At 36.0% G+C, this 19519-nt stretch overlaps 1 protein-coding gene across 2 annotated transcripts; it reads right to left on the reverse strand.

The window, feature by feature from the left end:
• Nucleotides 1-1205: 1205 nt before the first annotated feature.
• On the reverse strand, nt 1206-18624 carry LOC109092785 (galactose-3-O-sulfotransferase 2-like). 2 transcript variants are annotated; one of them, XM_042759901.1, is made up of 4 exons: nt 18364-18624; nt 7087-7197; nt 6258-6567; nt 1206-5047 (listed from the first exon to the last, which is right to left on the reverse strand). In XM_042759901.1, the coding sequence occupies exons 2-4, from the start codon at nt 7191-7193 to the stop codon at nt 4058-4060; spliced, it is 1407 nt and encodes a 468-aa protein (XP_042615835.1). In that variant the 5' UTR covers nt 7194-7197; nt 18364-18624; the 3' UTR covers nt 1206-4057. The 2 variants fall into 2 exon arrangements, with proteins under 2 accessions (XP_042615835.1, XP_042615834.1); XM_042759900.1 differs by lacking the exon at nt 18364-18624 and adding an exon at nt 7856-8412.
• Between the last annotated feature and the right edge of the window lie 895 nt (nt 18625-19519).

Consider the following 19519-nt stretch of genomic DNA (forward strand, 5'->3'; position numbering starts at 1 on the left):
AAACCTAGCGAAACAACTCCCATTAGATACTGTTTGAGCTAATGATCGTTATATGATGGTAACATGGTAAATATGGTTAAACCTTTGTTCTTGTTAAAAAAAATTAAGCTTTAGATTTGGAGACTTCATAAAATTAACTCTTTATTGTTATGCATGTTGCCCCTTCCTTTGTCAGTAAATGCTTTAAAATGAATGTATTTTAGCTTATTTCATTAAAGGCAACTCATTAAATTTATGGACTTTAGTGTTTGCACACTGAACTTTGAATCGTGTCATTCAAAACTGAATAAAGTTGTATCTGATCATTCCATGTCAAATCAAACAAATTTCGGGAATTTCCACAGCTCAAATTTTGGATTTTGTTAATATTTTTTTCTGTAAAAAGACAAACATAAGCCAAAATATTTAATGTCACAGATGTAGATTTACTGAGTAATCCACTGTTTTGAAGATGGGGGTCAAAATGACAATTTTCACCCGAGATTTGGAGCCAAATTAGAGGGGTTGACTTTAGCAATCTTTGTTTCATTATATGCTAATTGCGACAGTTCAAAAATGTCAAAAAATAACTTCTTGTGTGTTTTGCCTCAGGTTTGTCTGTAACTCAAGAAGTAGGCTATTAAAAAATATCTTAATATCCTTTTAAATTCTGGTTCTTAAAAAAACTTTCCTTTTGGTATCTTCATTTTAAAGGCCCTCAGTGGTTTATTCCCAGAGATGTGGAGATCTTAATGCGGCTCCATAAGTAAATTGGTCAATTGTACACATATTCATTGGTCAAAAACCAAATGTGGGTAATTTTGCATACAGCTGATACTTTTTTCTTTTAAAGAGAAATATCTAACTCAGATATATTAAGATATTCAAATATCTTCTTGAGTTATAGGCATGCAAACTTAAAGGCAAAAAAACACGAGAAGTGCTAAAGTCAACTGATATTACTAATACCACTAACAATCTCTGTGTAAAAATAAAATTGTGTGTTCCTATTTGCAGGCTATTCATAAACGTCACAGGTGTATTTTGAGAAAAGCCCATGAAAATACATATGCAAACAGTATCCAGCTCCTATTTCCACTGTGTTTAACTTTGTATATCAAATAAGCATCCTGTAGCAATGATCTTATCTCATTCAGTGCAGAGATCCTGTGGTGCTTGATAAGGACACCAATGCTAGCTATTAGAAAACATCAGAAACACATTTGTCACATGTACATTTTTGTTTTATTTTACTACATACTAGTAAACCAAATCAAGTTCATCACACGCAAATATCTACAGAGGTTTCCCCATATATTCAAGTAACTTAAAAGAAAAAAATAAATATGATAAACAGGTTTGAAAAATCTTAGTCAAAGAGAGGACTGAACAGAAATATTATTTGAATCGCATTTTAGTCTTAAAAGTGCAGAAGAGAATGAACACTAATGAGTTTACTCAAATAGAACTGACAGATACTGACTTATAGATTGTGTTACAAGAGAAGTGTTGCATTTTCTCATTTGGAGAGCACATTTTCAATTAAACTCCAGCCCATTTCTTTTTATTTCCCTTATGAGATGATAGTTGACACAGACCATAGGCTGATTTTGCCCCTTTGCACTCCTTCTGAAACAATTTTCTGGTCAATGAATGTAATGAAAAACTGTGCCAATTTTTTTATAGATTAAGATTTCAAGCACAGAAACATCAGTACCTCTTTGGTTTATTTTTAAATTACAGAACCACAGATAATCTACCTAAAGATTGATGGAGACACTGATTTGTATGACGCAGGTATTACAGCACAATATTGCCAGACTCATTGCGGTTTCTCTAAAACGAGGTGAGCGAATGTAAGAGTCATACATCTGCAGGCTTAACAGGAAACCAATGTTTAAATTAGTCACACTTAATTTAGTGTGAATTTCTGCAAACATGAATCACAGTAATAGCATTATTCTTTTCTTTTTAATGGAAGAAACATTAAATTCACGAATAACAAAGTTTCTAAAGAGAAACAGGTATGATCAAAATGGATCACCGTCTTTCAAATCGAGTCTTTTTTTGTGAAATATAATCAGTTAAATGCATGTTCTATAACTCCATATTCACTGGGAAAAAAATCATAGTTGTTTTTTAAAATCTGAGTTTAAATCATTTAATTGTTTTTTGAATCTAGCTCCATCAATAACAACTTAATGTGAGCTGAAACTGTGAATGGAAAGTCAAAGATAAAGACTGCTAATTAACTGGCAATAGTACAGTCCAAACTAGAATGGAATGGGGTATTAAAATACAAGTTATGCAGTTGTTTATCAATTATACAAGGAAATGATTGCTAACTATAGCCATGCATATAAATCCTAACTCTACAATAAATGATGCACATGAATAGGCACACAACAGTGACCATACTAGTGTTTTCTTCATTTCAATATCGTCTGACTTAGAACAGAGGAAATAAAATCACTGGTAATGTTAGATGTCGTCTTACTCTGTGCATTGAAATCTGCATACAAAAAGCTGGCTGTTCATACATGGGGCAATTTGCACAGTGCATTCCAGTCAAATTTCTACACTACATTTTCTCATCACTCTCAATAAGAGAAAAAACAGTTTGTAGTAGTTTGAGAGTATAAATGCAGTAGATACACAGAAATTTATACAAAAGCATAATAAATACAGCAAACTTTGATATTAAAGCATTGCTTCACAAAGGTACTAATTGTAAGGCAAAATAACCATTGAGTTTTGGAATTTCAGGTGGAGTTCTGATCTTTAAAATATCTATGACAGGCCTCAGAAATTACAGCATTTACCATGCCATAGAACATTCACCATCAATGGATTTTTTATTTATTTATTTTTTATTCAAAACATCAAAATAAAAAGCTAAAATATCAACCTCTAGCAAATATCAATAGGTAAACAGACAGTTACATGAAGCGCAATGGCCAATCACTTGAGGTTGGTAAATACAAATCTACAGCCCACTTTGCCCTTTATGAATGGTCATATTATTTCACAGTGTTAAAAACTGGAGATGTTGTTCTCACAGAACCATGGGAGCGTATTAGCTTATACTGCGTCACTGAAAAATGTGTGTGGCATAGAAATCAAAAGATTGCAACGTATCCCTTCTAAAAAAAATTAAATAAATAAAACTGTCAAAATTCCCGTTGAACAATTACCCATATAAATGGATATAAAATTAAATTCCAGCAACTCTGAAAAGTACCACTGTTTGAATCTCGTGATACAGACAATGAATCGTCTGTGATTGCACTTTTGTGGAATTTCATCATGCAGCAAATGGATATCCATCATGTCTTAGTACTATAATCAAATAGGGGGGGAAGTTGTGGTATAATGGTTAGAGAGTTTGACTCCTAACCCTAAGGTTGTGGGTTCGAGTCTCCCTTGAGACTGCTCCCCGGGCACCGCAGCATAAATGGCGTTTCACTTGAATGTGTTTTTCAAGATTCTTGTAGTTCAAAAGAACAAAATTTGTTTTTATCATAATGAATGTCTTTACTATTACTTCATAATCAATTTAATGCATCCCTGCTCAATGAAAGTATTAAGTTCTTTCAAAAAGAATCTTATTGACCTCAAACTTTTGAACACCAACGTACAAAAGATACTTTATCTATTTGAAAGTGGGGTTTAGCAGTATGTTTGAAACACTGCAACCACTTACATGACATGTGCACTGCAACGTTTTTTTAACCATACCATGGCTCATCATGGACAGGGAAGCAGCATTTTCTCACTTCTTCTTAATATCAAACTGACCAACAGCGAGCTTGTGCATTTAGCCACCATCTGGCATGTTTGTACCATTATATCAATCCAGCCACTGTAAACTACTCACAAACCACTTCTTCACTCTGAATTTTTGTGTTCTATAAAGTAGAATGTAGAAGGGCAAGATGGAGGAAGGAAGAGTCAATGACAAAGTGGTATGTTGTATGTCTTGGATATCCCTTCTCCTCTAGTAGTGCAGCACAGAGGCCTAAGGAGCCAGAATGGGTCAGAACTACTGACCTTGAGGCAAAAAGGTGCAACTAGTTCACTATCTAAGTCTTACTTTTGAATCAACCTGCTCTAATGTTTGATTCCGAAACAGAATGGTCCCATCCCAGTCCTTCTCCATCAACATCTTTCCCCCATGGTCTTCAGTCCTGAGTATTGAGGACTCTCTCTTTACTGGAAGCCCTCCAGCGGCTGGGGGTTGCTGGGCTCGAGGGAACTGCCGAAGATCCAGCAAGTCTTTGTACTGTATCTCAGGCCTGATCATGCGTAGGCAAGCTTCCCACGTGGCACTGTCTAGTCCCGACTGCAACTCGTAACCCAAGATCTTCACTAATCCACTCTGGAAAGGGCGGATGGTCTTGTCCCGGATGCGACTGGCTTCTATGGGGCGGCCCCCATCACGCAAGCAGATGCGAGTGAGAACCTCCCGTTTGGTCCTAAGCAAGGCCACCTCAGACTCCATCCGACTGCGCCCAAAGCGCTCTACTTCCTGCCAGAAAGTGAGATTAAAAGCTTGGTAAAGGTGCCAGTCTAGTGAATTCCATTCACGTAATTTCAATCTTTGCTTGTCTGTTAATGCCAAAGGAGCTGGAGCTGCAGCCTTGCCCACCCATCTTGATCTTCCACTGGGCATTTGCTGCCTGGCGTTCAGGCTAAAAGAAACCACAGCATCTAGCGGCCAACACAGAGCGTGGCGGAGCAGCACCATAGATTGGTCGAAATACTCTGAGATAAGGATGAGCTTGAAGTTCCGACGCACTGCTGCCACACCACGCTTGATCAGCGCAAGGCTGAAGTTGGAGGTATGATCCAGACCAAAATCAAACCACATCAGGTTGTGGGCATAATGGTTGTTTCGGAGTCTGGGGTCGTAGTACTTATAGGGGTTGTCTGCAAATTCACCCAGTCCTTTGACACGCCTGAAGGCAGGGGCAACATTTTTATAGTATGCATAGGAGGATTCAGCTAGCGCCACAGGGTCTCGGAGGATGGAGAAATAGAAGGTGTCAGCTGGCATGACCTTCTCAACCTGCAACAAAGTAAAAAGAGAATCACATTACAAATAGAAACATCTTTAATCATGTAAATGAAATCAAACATTGAATATAAATGTTCATAGGAGATTTCTATAGTTTTTCTGCTTAGGATTCCATTTATATTCTGGACTAGAATGAATAAAATGAACATGTTTTTAAAGTAGTATGAATCTAATCTAATATCTATATCTAATGATATGATCATGCGCATCTAATCAGTAAATCTGGTTCCTTGATTACCGCTAAATCGCCATCACCTGCTTTCAAATGGAGCGGCATTTAATAGACAGAGCCGTAGTTCACTGACAAGCTACGCAATGTCGCGTTGATTATCAAAGGCGATTCATCTGGGATAATGAACGCGTTATTGCGTAAATCCCAGATAGTCAGACAATGAAAATATAAATAAAAATAAATAAATATAAAAATTTGTCGCTGTGAGCATGGAGACTGTAGTGTACACAGTAAATTTGAAAACGTTTAGCTTAAATGTTTAATAAAAATAAAACAGTGCTCATAAACGGCTGCTGAGGTAGTATTCTCAAGTGAAGCGAGTTGAGGCTTGGACCCGGAAACAGCGCTTCTTACGTCACCACTTAACACCTGAATAAATTAATTTGCATGATTATTTGCAATTTATTATTAGTAGTGCTGTCATACTATTAATCACGATTATTTAGATCCAAAATAAAAGTTTTTGTTTACATAATATATGTGTGTGTGTATATTTATTATGTATATATAAATACACAAACATACATGTATATATTTAAAAAATATTTACAAGTATATATTTATATTCATTTATAATTGTTATTATATATAAATATTAATATTTTATATATAATCAAAACATGTTTCTTAATTATAAACATGCACGTGTGTATTTATATATACATAATAAATATACACAGTACACACATATATTATGTAAACAAAAACTTTTATTTTGGATGCGATTAATCGCAATTAATCGTTTGACAGCACTAATTATTAGTGAAAACATAAATGTACGTATTATAGCGCCACCTAGTTGCAACTTACGTTTTTTGATGCCCAATAAGGCCAGAAACACAATATTAACACTAAAGAAGTAAATTAATTTTATTACTTGGACCCCTAAATAATTTATCAAATCTGAATAGCCAAAGTGTGATTTTCAACACATCTGTCTAAGGAAATGCCAGCTATAGTATGCTGTACCTCTGGTTTGTTGAACCGCATATGATTTCCCATTATGTCAAATTCTGCCACGTGAGGGCCTCTGTATCCTTTCACCCTCTGGGCGATAAAGGGCAGTGGGTAGCCAAACTGATACCCCATGGGCAGGGCAAATTTAAGGCCCCGCTCCTCTCCAAAGCGATAGAGCAAATTGAGAACAGTACTGCTTGCTGTCTTGTGAGTCTTCAGGAACATGATGTGGATGTTGGGCTGACAAGACCCCAGAGACTCCCCTTGGGAATTCTCAGAGGGAAGAGAGTAGAGGGAGTGAGGTCTCTCTGGCTGCATCCAGCTAATGTAGAGAAAGAACAAATTATGACATAAAAATGATAATGACAAAGAAAGAATACCATAACAATACAAAGTACTCTAGACTGGTTTAATACTATTTCTTAAAAGGATAGTTTACCCCAAAATTTTGTCATTATTTATTCAACCTCATGTAATTTCAAACCAGTATGACTTATTTTTCAAACTGTGTTCCACAGAAAAAAAAATTACAGGTTTAGAACAACATGAAAATTTGTATATTGATGACAGATTGTACATTAAGTGAGAACTGAATTTCCTTCTCAGAAAAGCCAGCTACAGATGGTTTTTACAGTGGGTTACTAAAGCATTATCAGTTTTTGCAGCTGAAGATAATCCAGAAACATTTAAGCAATGTTATTTCTTAATGCTGGGTGTTAAATGACAAAAATTTAACCAAGCACAAAAATGTCACCAAGCAATGTGCTGTACAAGATTGCAGTACAAGATAAAAACAGGTTTTTGAAAAGAAGTGAAGATCAGAATGGCAACATTTTCTTACCTCTTGTTGAAGATGACTCCCAGAAGTTGTCCGGCAAAAGCGATGACAACAAATACCAGGAGTGCTTTCCATATGGGCCCCATCCGATAACATCCCCACCACCGCATTCTCCTGTGATCAAGAGGAGGACAGTTAGCCTAAGCTGTGAAAATGTGTAGCACAGAAAGAGAGTGAGATGCTCATTAATAGAGCATGAAATCATATAAGACCAACAAAGGGACAATAAAAGAAAAGAATGTGTGAAATGAGCAAGAAAGGAGAAGACATGACTGGAAACACAAAAGTGACATTAAGAAAATGTGAGAAAATGTGAGAAAATGGAAGACATGCAATATGACAGGAGAGATGAAGAGACAAACAGGCAGGTGCATCTGTTGTCAGATCGAATCCACATATATAAAATAAACACACACAAAACGATTGAATGCTGTTACTGGAAACTCTTTTCCATGCCTGATGCGTCTATTATACATCAGCAACCTAGACTCTCTACCACAGAGGCTTTGATCAAAGCGAACAGACTTTTGTCCAATGCTTTATTGCAAACTACATTATGCTTGCATAAAAGAAAAACGGGTGCAGAGGAAAACTAAACAGGCTGAGGGACAAAAGGCATGCAAAAAACGGCTTGTTTCAATACGCTTGCCTTGTCTTGCTAAATAGGGTGTTGTCGAATTCACTCGGACAAAGACAGATTAGCCGCTGTCATAAATCACAGATTGCGCCTAGCAGTCGGTGCCAGTCGCCGTTCTGAGCCTGGCACACTTACCGAGCAGACCGTCTGAAAACCATGATAAAACCCGGCCGGTATCACTATAGATCGGCGCTTGGTAACAGCAGCCACGGTGCATCTCGGCCGGTGCCTTCAAATCTGCCCGACGTCTGTGTAATGGAAGCGCTCCATCCGTGCGTACATGGACCGACAACAGAACGACTGCACGACTGCAGTCAAGTGCGTTAAATTTCCAGTTCGCTCGATGCGCATGTGCTTAGCTTCAGCATGTCGCAGACTCGAAGACCACGGAGAAAAGGAGAAAAGGGATTGCTTTGTGTTTTGAGTGAGTGTGGGCGGGTGTAAAGGTACCAATCCGCTGCTATGCGAGTCGAAACCTGACGTCAGGCCCTTCGCTTACAAGCACTAAATACAGATTCTCAGAAACGACACGTGACTGAAAGCGAAGCATAACAATAAACAGCACATCCATCATTGGTACCCATAGGCGGGACAGGACCCCCTCTATTTTAAATGTTTTGTTTATTTAGCAGGGACAATACACAAGGCATTGTTACACACAGACAACCGATGCCGTGCATAGGTTAGGCTGGTTAGGCTTTCACATAAAATCCAAACAACCAAATAAAAAACAAGCACAATCATCACAAGAACAAACCGACTACAAATAAACACACCCACACACACACACTCACACACACACATATATATATATATATATATATATATATATATATATATATATATATATATACAGGTAACTGTGTGTGTGTATATGTTGTTGGCTACATATTGTCATAAAGTCACAATCATACAATGTAAATCAACCTTAGAAAGAAAATGTAAACTAAACCAGCCTGAATAAGCATGGGGTAGGCTATGTGCTCAATGTTCACATCGCTGTAAACATTTCAGCCATTGGTTCAGCTTTGTAGAGAAAACTGTGAATTCTGATTGCAGCTTTAAATCAACAGGCATGGTATTCGTGAACCTTTCACTGAAAAGGATGATTGACCCACAGTAGTTCTGCATCTCCGAACTCTACAATTCCCACTTACTGCCCCTCTGGTCTGTGCCCCATCACTACTGAGTTTTTGTATCAACTGACAGACTACATCGGGGGCAAGGACGTGTATAGACTGTTTTTATAAATGTAAACTTTAAAAGATTATCAAAACTTAACAAATGATACTTTTGAAGAATTTAACACTGATGACATTGCATTGGTTTCTGATCCATTACCTCTAAAGTTTGTATTATATCTGTATTATTGGCCTATTTGAGGGTTGTCCCCGCTAAAAATATTATTTAAAACCACGCTGTGTATTGTAAATAACAATGTTTTATACTTAAAATAATTGTGTAAGTACTAAAACAACACAAACAGGGCAAAAATGCGTTTTAAGTTTAGAAACATTTTAAGTCTCCCCCTCTTGCTTCACAGTGCTTTGATCCAAATGCCTGCTTTCCTCTTTTACATCACCTACACACACAAGTCCGGTGAGAGAGAACAAAGCCAATAGTTGTGTAACTCAAGTAGCCTAAGTAGCCTAAGTCTGTCAAGGCTATTTTAATCACTTAAACATCCGATGAAGTGATTATTTTCTCTTTAATACAGATGATGCCAATGTATTTTTCGATGAGTCTGCTATGTTAGCAATGATAACGCTACCTGTGACAACAGTGATAGAGTAGCCCAATTCCATGGGAAAACCACGGACCTGGCAACACTGTGACGGATAGTAGCCTGGTTGCTGTGATTTTGCCAAGACATGTTCCTGGATCAACATCTTTTGTTGATCCTGGATCAACATAACTGTCCAAAAATATAGACTTAACCCAATACCTACCCCTAAACCTAAACCTACCCATAAGTTATTACTAAAATCAGTGTGAAATGATTAACATTATGATTAACAAGGGTGTAGAAGCTAGCACCTAACCCTGATCGTAAACTTAAAACAGGTATTTCCTGAAAAGTTATCCCTCAATTCTGTTTGGTTGATAAGAATGTTGTTCCAGGATCAACAAGGATGTTGATCCAGGACGGTGTTGTACTTGGTGAAATCACGTTCACCATAGTAGCCTTCTTCTACAACGGACACGAGCGCTGACATAGCGCGATCACAACAGCTTGAAGTTGTCTCCCTGCTGCACTAATAGTAATAAGCCATTCCTCTGTGTATACATATCCTTACAAGTACAATTTTAGCTATTTTTTGTGTCCCCTGTCTCTGTAACTTCTCGTATGCCTAAGATTTTAGTTTTTAAAGCCTTGCCAAGTCTAGGTCAGCTAAATGACTTCAAAAATTATATAGACCCAAATTATTAAACCATACCATACCAAAATGTAAAATAAATAAATAAACAATAATTAAATATAATTTCAGAATCTTTCTATCATGTTGTTTCTATTTTAATGAACTGTGTGAATTTGAATAAGACAGACATCCTTTTAGATTTCCTGCATCTGGTTTCCTGTCTTGTTATATGAACTAGATGAACTTTGTTTGTTGGCTTTGATCACTTTCACCTATTAATATAAAAATATTGGATACACAATCTTGCAGACAACGGCAAAAATGTAAGATTGAACATCCACGCCAGGAATATTAGATCCATTCTTTTTACCAGATCCCATGAAAAGACATCAGTTTTGTCTGATATCCAAAACTGTTAACAGCAGCTCTTGTCTGATACCCAAAATCAGTTAATAAGTATTAACTAAAAGTTTTCTGATGGCATGAGAGGTTTACAGAGGTAGGCATGAATTAGCAGAAAGCAGAAGACAAACTGGTGATAAAAAGGAACTTCATCCCTACTTTGTTCCTTCTGAATGACAAATCCAACAAATAAAACAACACAACACAACACAGATGTTGGTCACTGTCTTGAAGCAGCACACACAGGTTGCTATTAAGAAACATTTGATTTTTCAAGCCTTTTATAGTAAGTTGCTAAAGAACATTGTTGATTCTGATAAAAAAAAAAAAAAAAAAAAATATGTCTCTGTGGTTCTCAATCCACAAGTTTATTGTTGCAATATCTCTATATGCTCTATGATAATCAACTGTCTGAATGGAAAATTAGTATACCAATCATGTTTCACATTGCTGACAACACAAAGTGTGATTTGGTGGTTGGATGAAGCCAGCATTGTCGCTTCCCCTATTTTATCCCACTGCATGCAGCTGAAAACGCAGTAAATCTGATGACAAGCTGCTTGTAGCCTGAATTATGTGCATGAAGGTATCTGTAATTTACATATCTTGATGGCTCTATTAGTTTAAAAAATCTTTAAATTTTGCATTGTTTTGCTTAAGCACCCACATTTGACCAAAATGTTTATTATGCAACTATAACAAAATGTACTTAAAGTTATTTGCTTGTGATGTGTTCAGATCCCATTCCAAGTTTAGTTTCTAAATGTCTCTTAAAGGGGGAAGGGAAACCCTCCCAAAGAAATGTAATTTTCATGTTACTAATGAGTATTTTTTGTTGACATATATATAGTGGCAACTATAGTTGCTGGTGGGCAAATAACTTGTAAGTACATATCATAGGGAAATTTGGTTTTACTGTGTTAATAAGTTAATAAATCAAGGTTATTGGTCTTATTTAGTGCTTTTTGCTTTCATAATATCCTACCTAAAACATAACTTAACTCTTTAACTGACATTTCTACTGTACAGTAGACCTTAATTTAATAGGGAATAAATCTTTCAAAAGGAGAAGATGAAAGAGCAATCTTTCCACGGCTCTACTGCCCCACTTCTGTGTCTGCTTTTTTCATGAGGAGTGCATGGGAATTTCCAGTTTTCAAGTGACAGCAGCAGTTTACTAACTTCAGTCAGTCACATAAAAGGAAGAATGGAAAGATAAAGAGCTAACACATGGGATTAATTGATGCAGATGATATTTTTCTCCCTTTTATGACATTATGTCTTGTAAGGGGCAAAATATTGAGGCACCTTTATCCAGTTTGGATGCGTTTCATTCTAATTGGTCAAGGACCCTAATTCATTTTATGACTAGTAGCTTATGATTCCATTGTAATGCTGAAATTCAGACAAGTAATGACTTTACATTTACATAATTATATGAAATCACCTACTACAGTCAGCCATTGAATACAATGGGCCTAAAAAAATGCGTAACTTTCTTTCAGGTACACCTTTTTTATTATATAGATGTAATATTTTCTTCATTCTATTTATTTTTATTTATTTTCATTCAACTAACACACCTCTAAGAATGAAAATATCTGCATGTATCAATAATAAGTAAATAAACAAACAAACAAACAAACAAACAAACCATCATGGGTGTAGCCTACACATGATAATTATATTAAAAAGCATATATTTTAAAAGGAATATCATTAATTTCATGAATATTAAGGACTTTTCTCAGGGTTAATCCACTTGATCTAATCGATATGTGCCTATTTGTAAAATAAGCGATATTTTACATATTTACATCACAAAGTATAGCATGCAAACATGTTTATGAAAATTTATAAAACTACTTATACCTTCACTGCTTAAGTAGGGAAAAGTTCACCCAAAAATGGAAACTGTGTCATCATTGTGTCATCTTCAAGTTGCAAACCTATGAGTTTCTTTCTTCTGCTGAGCAAAAATATGATATTTTGCTGAATGTTGGTAACCAAACAGTTAAATGTTTAATTTTCTTTCAGATATAAATTTTTAATATACAGATGTAATATTTTCTTCATTCTATTTATTTTTATTTATTTACTTTCATTTAACTTATAGATACACAATACCCTGTTGGGTCAACTTAATGGCTGCACTTTTTTCTATTCTGCACTATGTTCCACCATTTTAAGAAAAAAGGATTTGATGTGTTATCATATACAAGAGATTATAAGCTAGATGCAGCCTTTTCTGGGGTTTGCATCGAATGTTCTTTGACTTTTATCCATGATAATTTTGTTCATTAATAAAGATTGATCAGTTGAAAGCAGTTATTTTGAGTTAGATGCCAAATGCTCTCCTCCTATACAAATTTGACATTAAAGGGGTGAATACAACATATTTGCCCTCCGGCAACTATAGTTGCCGCACATTCAAATATGAATTTCAAGAAAAGAAAAAAACCTGGGGAAAATAAATGCAGAACATGTTCACATAGGACACTGTTAACATGACTATATGCATGAAACCATTCAGAAAAATTTGGGCACAAATGGGTTAAGGCTTTCTGAGGAGGAGGAGGTTATGTAACCTGAACATGTTGGCATTAACCCTTAATTGGCTGCTTTTATTGGATGCACAGCCTTTGACATCAACAACAAAAGGTATGTGAAGTGTTTTCTCTTTCCTTTTAAAACTTTGCTGTCCTATGCATGATTATATAGTTGCATTTTATTAATTACATTCAGCATTTTTTTCTTGCTATCAGAACAGATGTGTGACCAATTTTTGGGGTTTTCTACAGGTTGGCCTACTGAATTAGGTTGACTTTACAAGCATGCCTATAGACTCAAACACAGGGTGTTCCTGTGGCTCAGTGGTAGAGCATTGCATTAGCAGCTCAAAAGGTTGTGGGTTCATTTCCCAGGGAACAAACATACTGGTTATATATATATATAGCCTGAATGCACTGTAAGTCGCTTTGGATAAAAGTGTCTGCTTTGGATAAAAGTGTCCTATAATCGTTTAATTGTGGTACACCTCTAGCCCACCACCAGATATCTCTGCCCTCTTAGCATGAATGAGGGATGACTGGATAATCTGTTCAAGCAATCTTGAGAATATATGAGAGTGGAAATTAAAAATTGATAGTTCCTTGAAAAGTGTTCTTGTGTCAATGTTTTGTCAAGAAACAAAACTGGTAATATACAGTAAAAAAAAAAAAAATAAATAAAAATAAAAAAAAAAAAAACAGGGCAATACACTCTCCCAAATCAACATTTTAGTTCATCTGGAAATATTGGTGTACCTCTTTTTTTCACTGAATTGCCATATTGAATAAATTTAAAAGATGTTTTCTATTTATTTATATTTTAAAATGTTATTTATTCTTGTGATGGCAAAGCTTACCATTACTTTAGTCACACGGTCCAGAAATCATTTTAATATGCTGATTTGGTGCTCAATTATCAATTATTAATCATTAAGGGTTATTACTATTATTAATGCTGCAAAGAGTTTTAATAAGCAGCATAATGTTTTGTGGAAATCATGATGCATTTTCTCATGATTCACTGATGAATAGGATGAATTTGGTGTATATTTCCTTACACCAAACTTTTGAATGGTAGTGTATTATGGTTTCCACATAATATTGAGCTGCAAAAACTATTAACGTTGGTAATAAGACATTTTTCTTAAGCACCAAATCAGTATAATAGAATGATTTCTGAAGGATCATGTGACACTGAAGACTAGGCTGCTGAAAATTCAGTTTTCCTCATAGGAATCAATTAAATTTTAAAATAAATTAAAATAGAACATATAGTTATTTTAAATGGAATAATGTTTTACAATATTACTTGCTTTATTTTGATCAAATAAATGCTTGCTGGACTTCTTTCAAAAACATTTTTAACTTTAACTTTTTACCTGTAGTGTAAATGTTTCTATGTTTAATGAAATAAGTTGCTATCAGTCTATCTTCCTGTGTAAAAATCTACTTCTACTGTTTTTAATGTTAATACCTGAAAATGTACAAATGTTATATATATATATATACAGGTCCTTCTCAAAAAATTAGCATATTGTGAAAAAGTTCATTATTTTCCATAATGTAATGATAAAAATTAAACTTTCATAGATTTTAGATTCATTGCACACCAACTGAAATATTTCAGGTCTTTTATTGTTTTAATACTGATGATTTTGGCATACAGCTCATGAAAACCCAAAATTCCTATCTCAAAAAATTTGCATATTTCATCCGACCAATAAAAGAAAAGTGTTTTTAATACAAAAAAGTCAACCTTCAAATAATTATGTTCAGTTATGCACTCAATACTTGGTCGGGAATCCTTTTGCAGAAATGACTGCTTCAGTATGGCGTGGCATGGAGGCAATCAGCCTGTGGCACTGCTGAGGTGTTATGGAGGCCCAGGATGCTTCGATAGCGGCCTTAAGCTCATCCAGAGTGTTGGGTCTTGCGTCTCTCAACTTTCTCTTCACAATATCCCACAGATTCTCTATGGGGTTCAGGTCAGGAGAGTTGGCAGGCCAATTGAGCACAGTAATACCATGGTCAGTAAACCATTTACCAGTGGTTTTGGCACTGTGAGCAGGTGCCAGGTCGTGCTGAAAAAAACAAAATCTTCATCTCCATAAAGCTTTTCAGCAGATGGAAGCATGAAGTGCTCCAAAATCTCCTGATAGCTAGCTGCATTGACCCTGCCCTTGATAAAACACACTCAACCAACAACAGCAGCTCACAATGTTTCTACTCCAAACACAGACCACTGGTACTTGACACTGGACTTCAGGCATTTTGGCATTTCCTTCTCCCCAGTCTTCCTCCAGACTCTGTTACCTTGATTTCTGAATGACATGCAAAATTTGCTTTCATCCGAAAAAAGTACTTTGGACCACTGAGCAACAGTCCAGTGCTGCTTCTCTGTAGCCCAGGTCAGGCGCTTCTGCCGCTGTTTCTGGTTCAAAAGCACACGCCTGTGCACGGTGGCTCTGGATGTTTCTACTCCAGACTCAGTCCACTGCTTCCGCAGGTCCCCCAAGGTCTGGAATCGGTCCTTCTCCACAATCTTCCTCAGGGTCCGGTCACCTCTTCTCGTTGTGCAGCGTTTTTTGCCACACTTTTTCCTTCCCACAGACTTCCCACTGAGGTGCCTTGATACAGCACTCTGGGAACAGCCTATTCGTTCAGAAATTTCTTTCTGTGTCTTACCCCCTCGCTTGAGGGTGTCAATGATGGCCTTCTGGACAGCAGTCAGGTTGGCAGTCTTACCCATGATTGCGGTTTTGAGTACTGAACCAGGCTGGGAGTTTTTAAAAGCCTCAGGAATCATTTGCAGGTGTTTAGAGTTAATTAGTTGATTCAGATGATTAGGTTAATAGCTCGTTTAGAGAACCTTTTCATGATATGCTAATTTTTTGAGATAGGAATTTTGGGTTTTCATGAGCTGTATGCCAAAAACATCAGTATTAAAACAATAAAAGACCTGAAATATTTCAGTTGGTGTGCAATGAATCTAAAATATATGAAAGTTTAATTTTTATCATTACATTATGGAAAATAATGAACTTTTATCACAATATGCTAATTTTTTGAGAAGGACCTGTATATATATATATATACTAAAAATACTGTAAAAATAACATATCTACATTCAAGAAAAAAAAAAACCTCACAGCCTCACATCACAAGATGTAGGAGCCTCTGCTGTTGACGTTGTACCTTCATAATGCTCTTGAGCTTTCCCTTTCTCAGTTTAACATTAATAATCACAAGGGAGGTAACTGGAGATGACAACTCCTCCAAACAATAAAAAGGCAATGATTTTCATAAAATAAAAGACAACAGAACCAGTTTCTTCATGGCTATCGGTGCAGAAAACTATAAATGAGCCAGACAAGATGATTCCAAGGCCAAGAATATATGCCTCACTTTCACCAATCACAACTTTAATATTTTTTTAAGGCGAGACATGTCACTGTTAGTTCAGAGATGGGCTCAACAATCAAAAAGCGGGGCTAATTTTACAATACAAATGTCAGCAAGTACTGTGTTTATATTTAATAGCAATTGCTATGTGACATTTATGTGGCATACATTCAAGCACATGTAAAAAAAATAAAAATAATAATCATTAAAAAAATGAATTGTAATTTTTTTGGATTGTGCATGACTTTTTATTTACACAATGTGGCTCACTTAACAAAAAATATAAAATACACCAGTCTTTATTTGATGCTTTCTTTCACAGATCAGTCCAATTCAGAAATAAGTAGATCAACCAATGCAGTAAAAGGTCAAAAGCTCAAAATGCTAATGTGCTAAGGAGAGTGACTTTTGATCTGTCATCTTATATGGCACATAAGTCACATGGGTAAAAGCAATCAACAAAACACCTAAAAGCAACCTTTTTTGTCATTTTGGAGGATTTTGGAAATCTTCACTCCTCATTCATTTTCATACTGAAATAAGTGTCCAGGACATTCTTTTAAAATTTACCTTTTGAATTACACAGAATCAAGTCAATTAACCAGGTTTGGAAAGACATGAGGTTGAGTGAGTAATGACAGACTTTTTGGCTGGCTCACTGTCCCTTTAAGCTATTTGTGAAGGAGACAATCTGTGCACTGTAAAAAAAAAAAAAAAAATATTGTGACATTTATGGTAAAATACCATCACTTGTGGTTGCCAGAACAGAACACCATTAAAATTAAAAATATGGTAGCAACATTTTAGGTTTTACAGACTTAACTTACATTCACAATAAAAAAAAATACATATTTCATTGACTGATGTAATGTTAATAAACCAGCATATTGAAGTACTAATATCTGTTTTTAACCATTGTAATACTGATAACCACCAAAAACAGGTGGTGATGAGAAAGTTACATGATGAATCACAGCTCATCACAAACAGCTCTTCCACAAACTGAGAAGGGAAATATATATATATATATGGTGCACAGTGCCATTCACACAAACACTAAACACCATCATGGTAACACACATGAAACTGAAATAATGCAAGAAACATTAATTTTACAATATTAGATGTAAGGTAAAACTCTAATGTACACAACTGATAAGAAAAAACTAAGAAGAAACAGTTATTTCAAAGAAAAAACAAAATGTGAAGTTTCACGCAGGGAATTCTGGGAATATCAAATTATGGGTTTTCACTGTAAATTATACCATGACTTGCTCTTTTTCACTTCCAAAAACCTCAATTTGAAAAGTAATGTACTGTAAAATTACATTAAATGTACAGTAATTACAGTTATTCACCCTATATAGTATGGAAACATACTGATAACCAGTTAACAGGGTTTTACTGTAGCATTTTTACAGTCTTTTACTGTTAAAATCACAATCATTTTTTTACAGTGTGTGGAAATTTGGAAACCTCAAAGAAATCTTTTCTGAGAGTGGACAGAAATCCAGCCTTGTTCCACAGGCTGTTCACATGAGACCAAAACAACGCTTCTTAACTTAGCAGCTGCTAAACAAGCTTACCCTCACTAATCGACCCCATAACCAAATAATCTCTGTAATTACTCGGGATGACTAGCAACGGAAAAGCGCTTTACGCTGGATGTCATTAGACCATATGTTGACACGACACGTACTCAAGACAAAAGTACAAGTAAAATAAACACAAGACTGAATTACGTGTAGCCTATGAGAGCATGTGGTTTCCATTCGGAGAAAATCCCGAACAGATTCAGTGTAACGTGGTATGTGGTCAGATTAAGAGTATGAATATGAGTCCTGGGCGACGGTGAAGTTAGCGGATCAGATGGACCCTTAATACAATCGTTAATTAGTGTATTTTTTGTATATATTATCAGGTCTACTCACCCAGAATTTTTTTCAGAAGCAAACTGCGGTTTTTTCTTAAAAAAATGTTAGGTCGCGCGGTACTCCAGCTCTCTGTGAATCAAGCCTCCCGTTATCCACAACTGGCAATAATGCAAAAAAGTTTTGTGTTGATAAACAGCCCACCACATAGAGATACTTGACTGTTCTTAAAACTACAATAAATATGCTCGTACTCGTTTAAGAAGTTCCTCGCGTCTGCCTGCAAAGACAATCCCTCTGTCCCAACCCCCATTCATTACTGTATCCCCGTCTGTCAACTCTCTGAACGTGCCCGCGCGGCGCGCTCTCTGCAGTCAGCTGGGAGAGTGTAACTTTATGCTTGCTGCAAAATTTTGATACCATGCTACATTTTCGTGCTAAAGGGATAGTTATGTAAGGACAATAATTTGTTCATTAAATGAATCCATTGTGTGTGTGTGTGTGTGTGTGTGTGTGTGTGTGTGTGTGTGTGTGTGTGTGTGTGTGTGTGTGTGTGTGTGTAAGTAGAACTATAAATGTGTAACCAAGTTGACAACTTTTAGGTTAAAAATGTAAAATAAAAATTGTGAATTAAATAAAAAATAAAAAATATAATTTACTAAAAATTGTCTTTCAGTTAATTCTGATGTAAATTGAAGTATATGAAGTATAGTTTGTCACATTAATCTAAATTTAATATATAATGGCCTTACATTTTCCTAGTTTTTGTCTGTCGTGCAAAATTCTTAAATGTGAAGTATGTGAATGTGGGATCTATTGCTTTCTTATGAGACTAGGTTTGATGTGTCACTGTACACCCAATCTATGCGACCCCCATCTGTTTCACTCGCATACAATATCCAAAGCCCAACAAAAGCCCCATTCATCTCAGAGTTCTTGCTCCGGCAGCTTATACTGAATAATGAACCTCAAGGGGAATCTGGGGATCACAAGGATCACACTGGTTTTTACAGTCAGAAACTTGAATGAGCTTGGTCACTCAGCTTTTTCTTTTCAGTAGATTGTATACAAATAATGCTTAGCACAGACATGGCCAATTTTAGTATGCATGTATTTAACAAGCTTAAAGAGAAAAGATGCAACTCTTCACAAGGAAGACTTGAGCAGCCTGAACGAAGAGGCCAGTTGAGGGATAAACGTCGGCCATCACAGACTT

Source organism: Cyprinus carpio, chromosome A7, assembly GCF_018340385.1.
Source record: "Cyprinus carpio isolate SPL01 chromosome A7, ASM1834038v1, whole genome shotgun sequence".
NCBI lineage: Eukaryota > Metazoa > Chordata > Actinopteri > Cypriniformes > Cyprinidae > Cyprinus > Cyprinus carpio.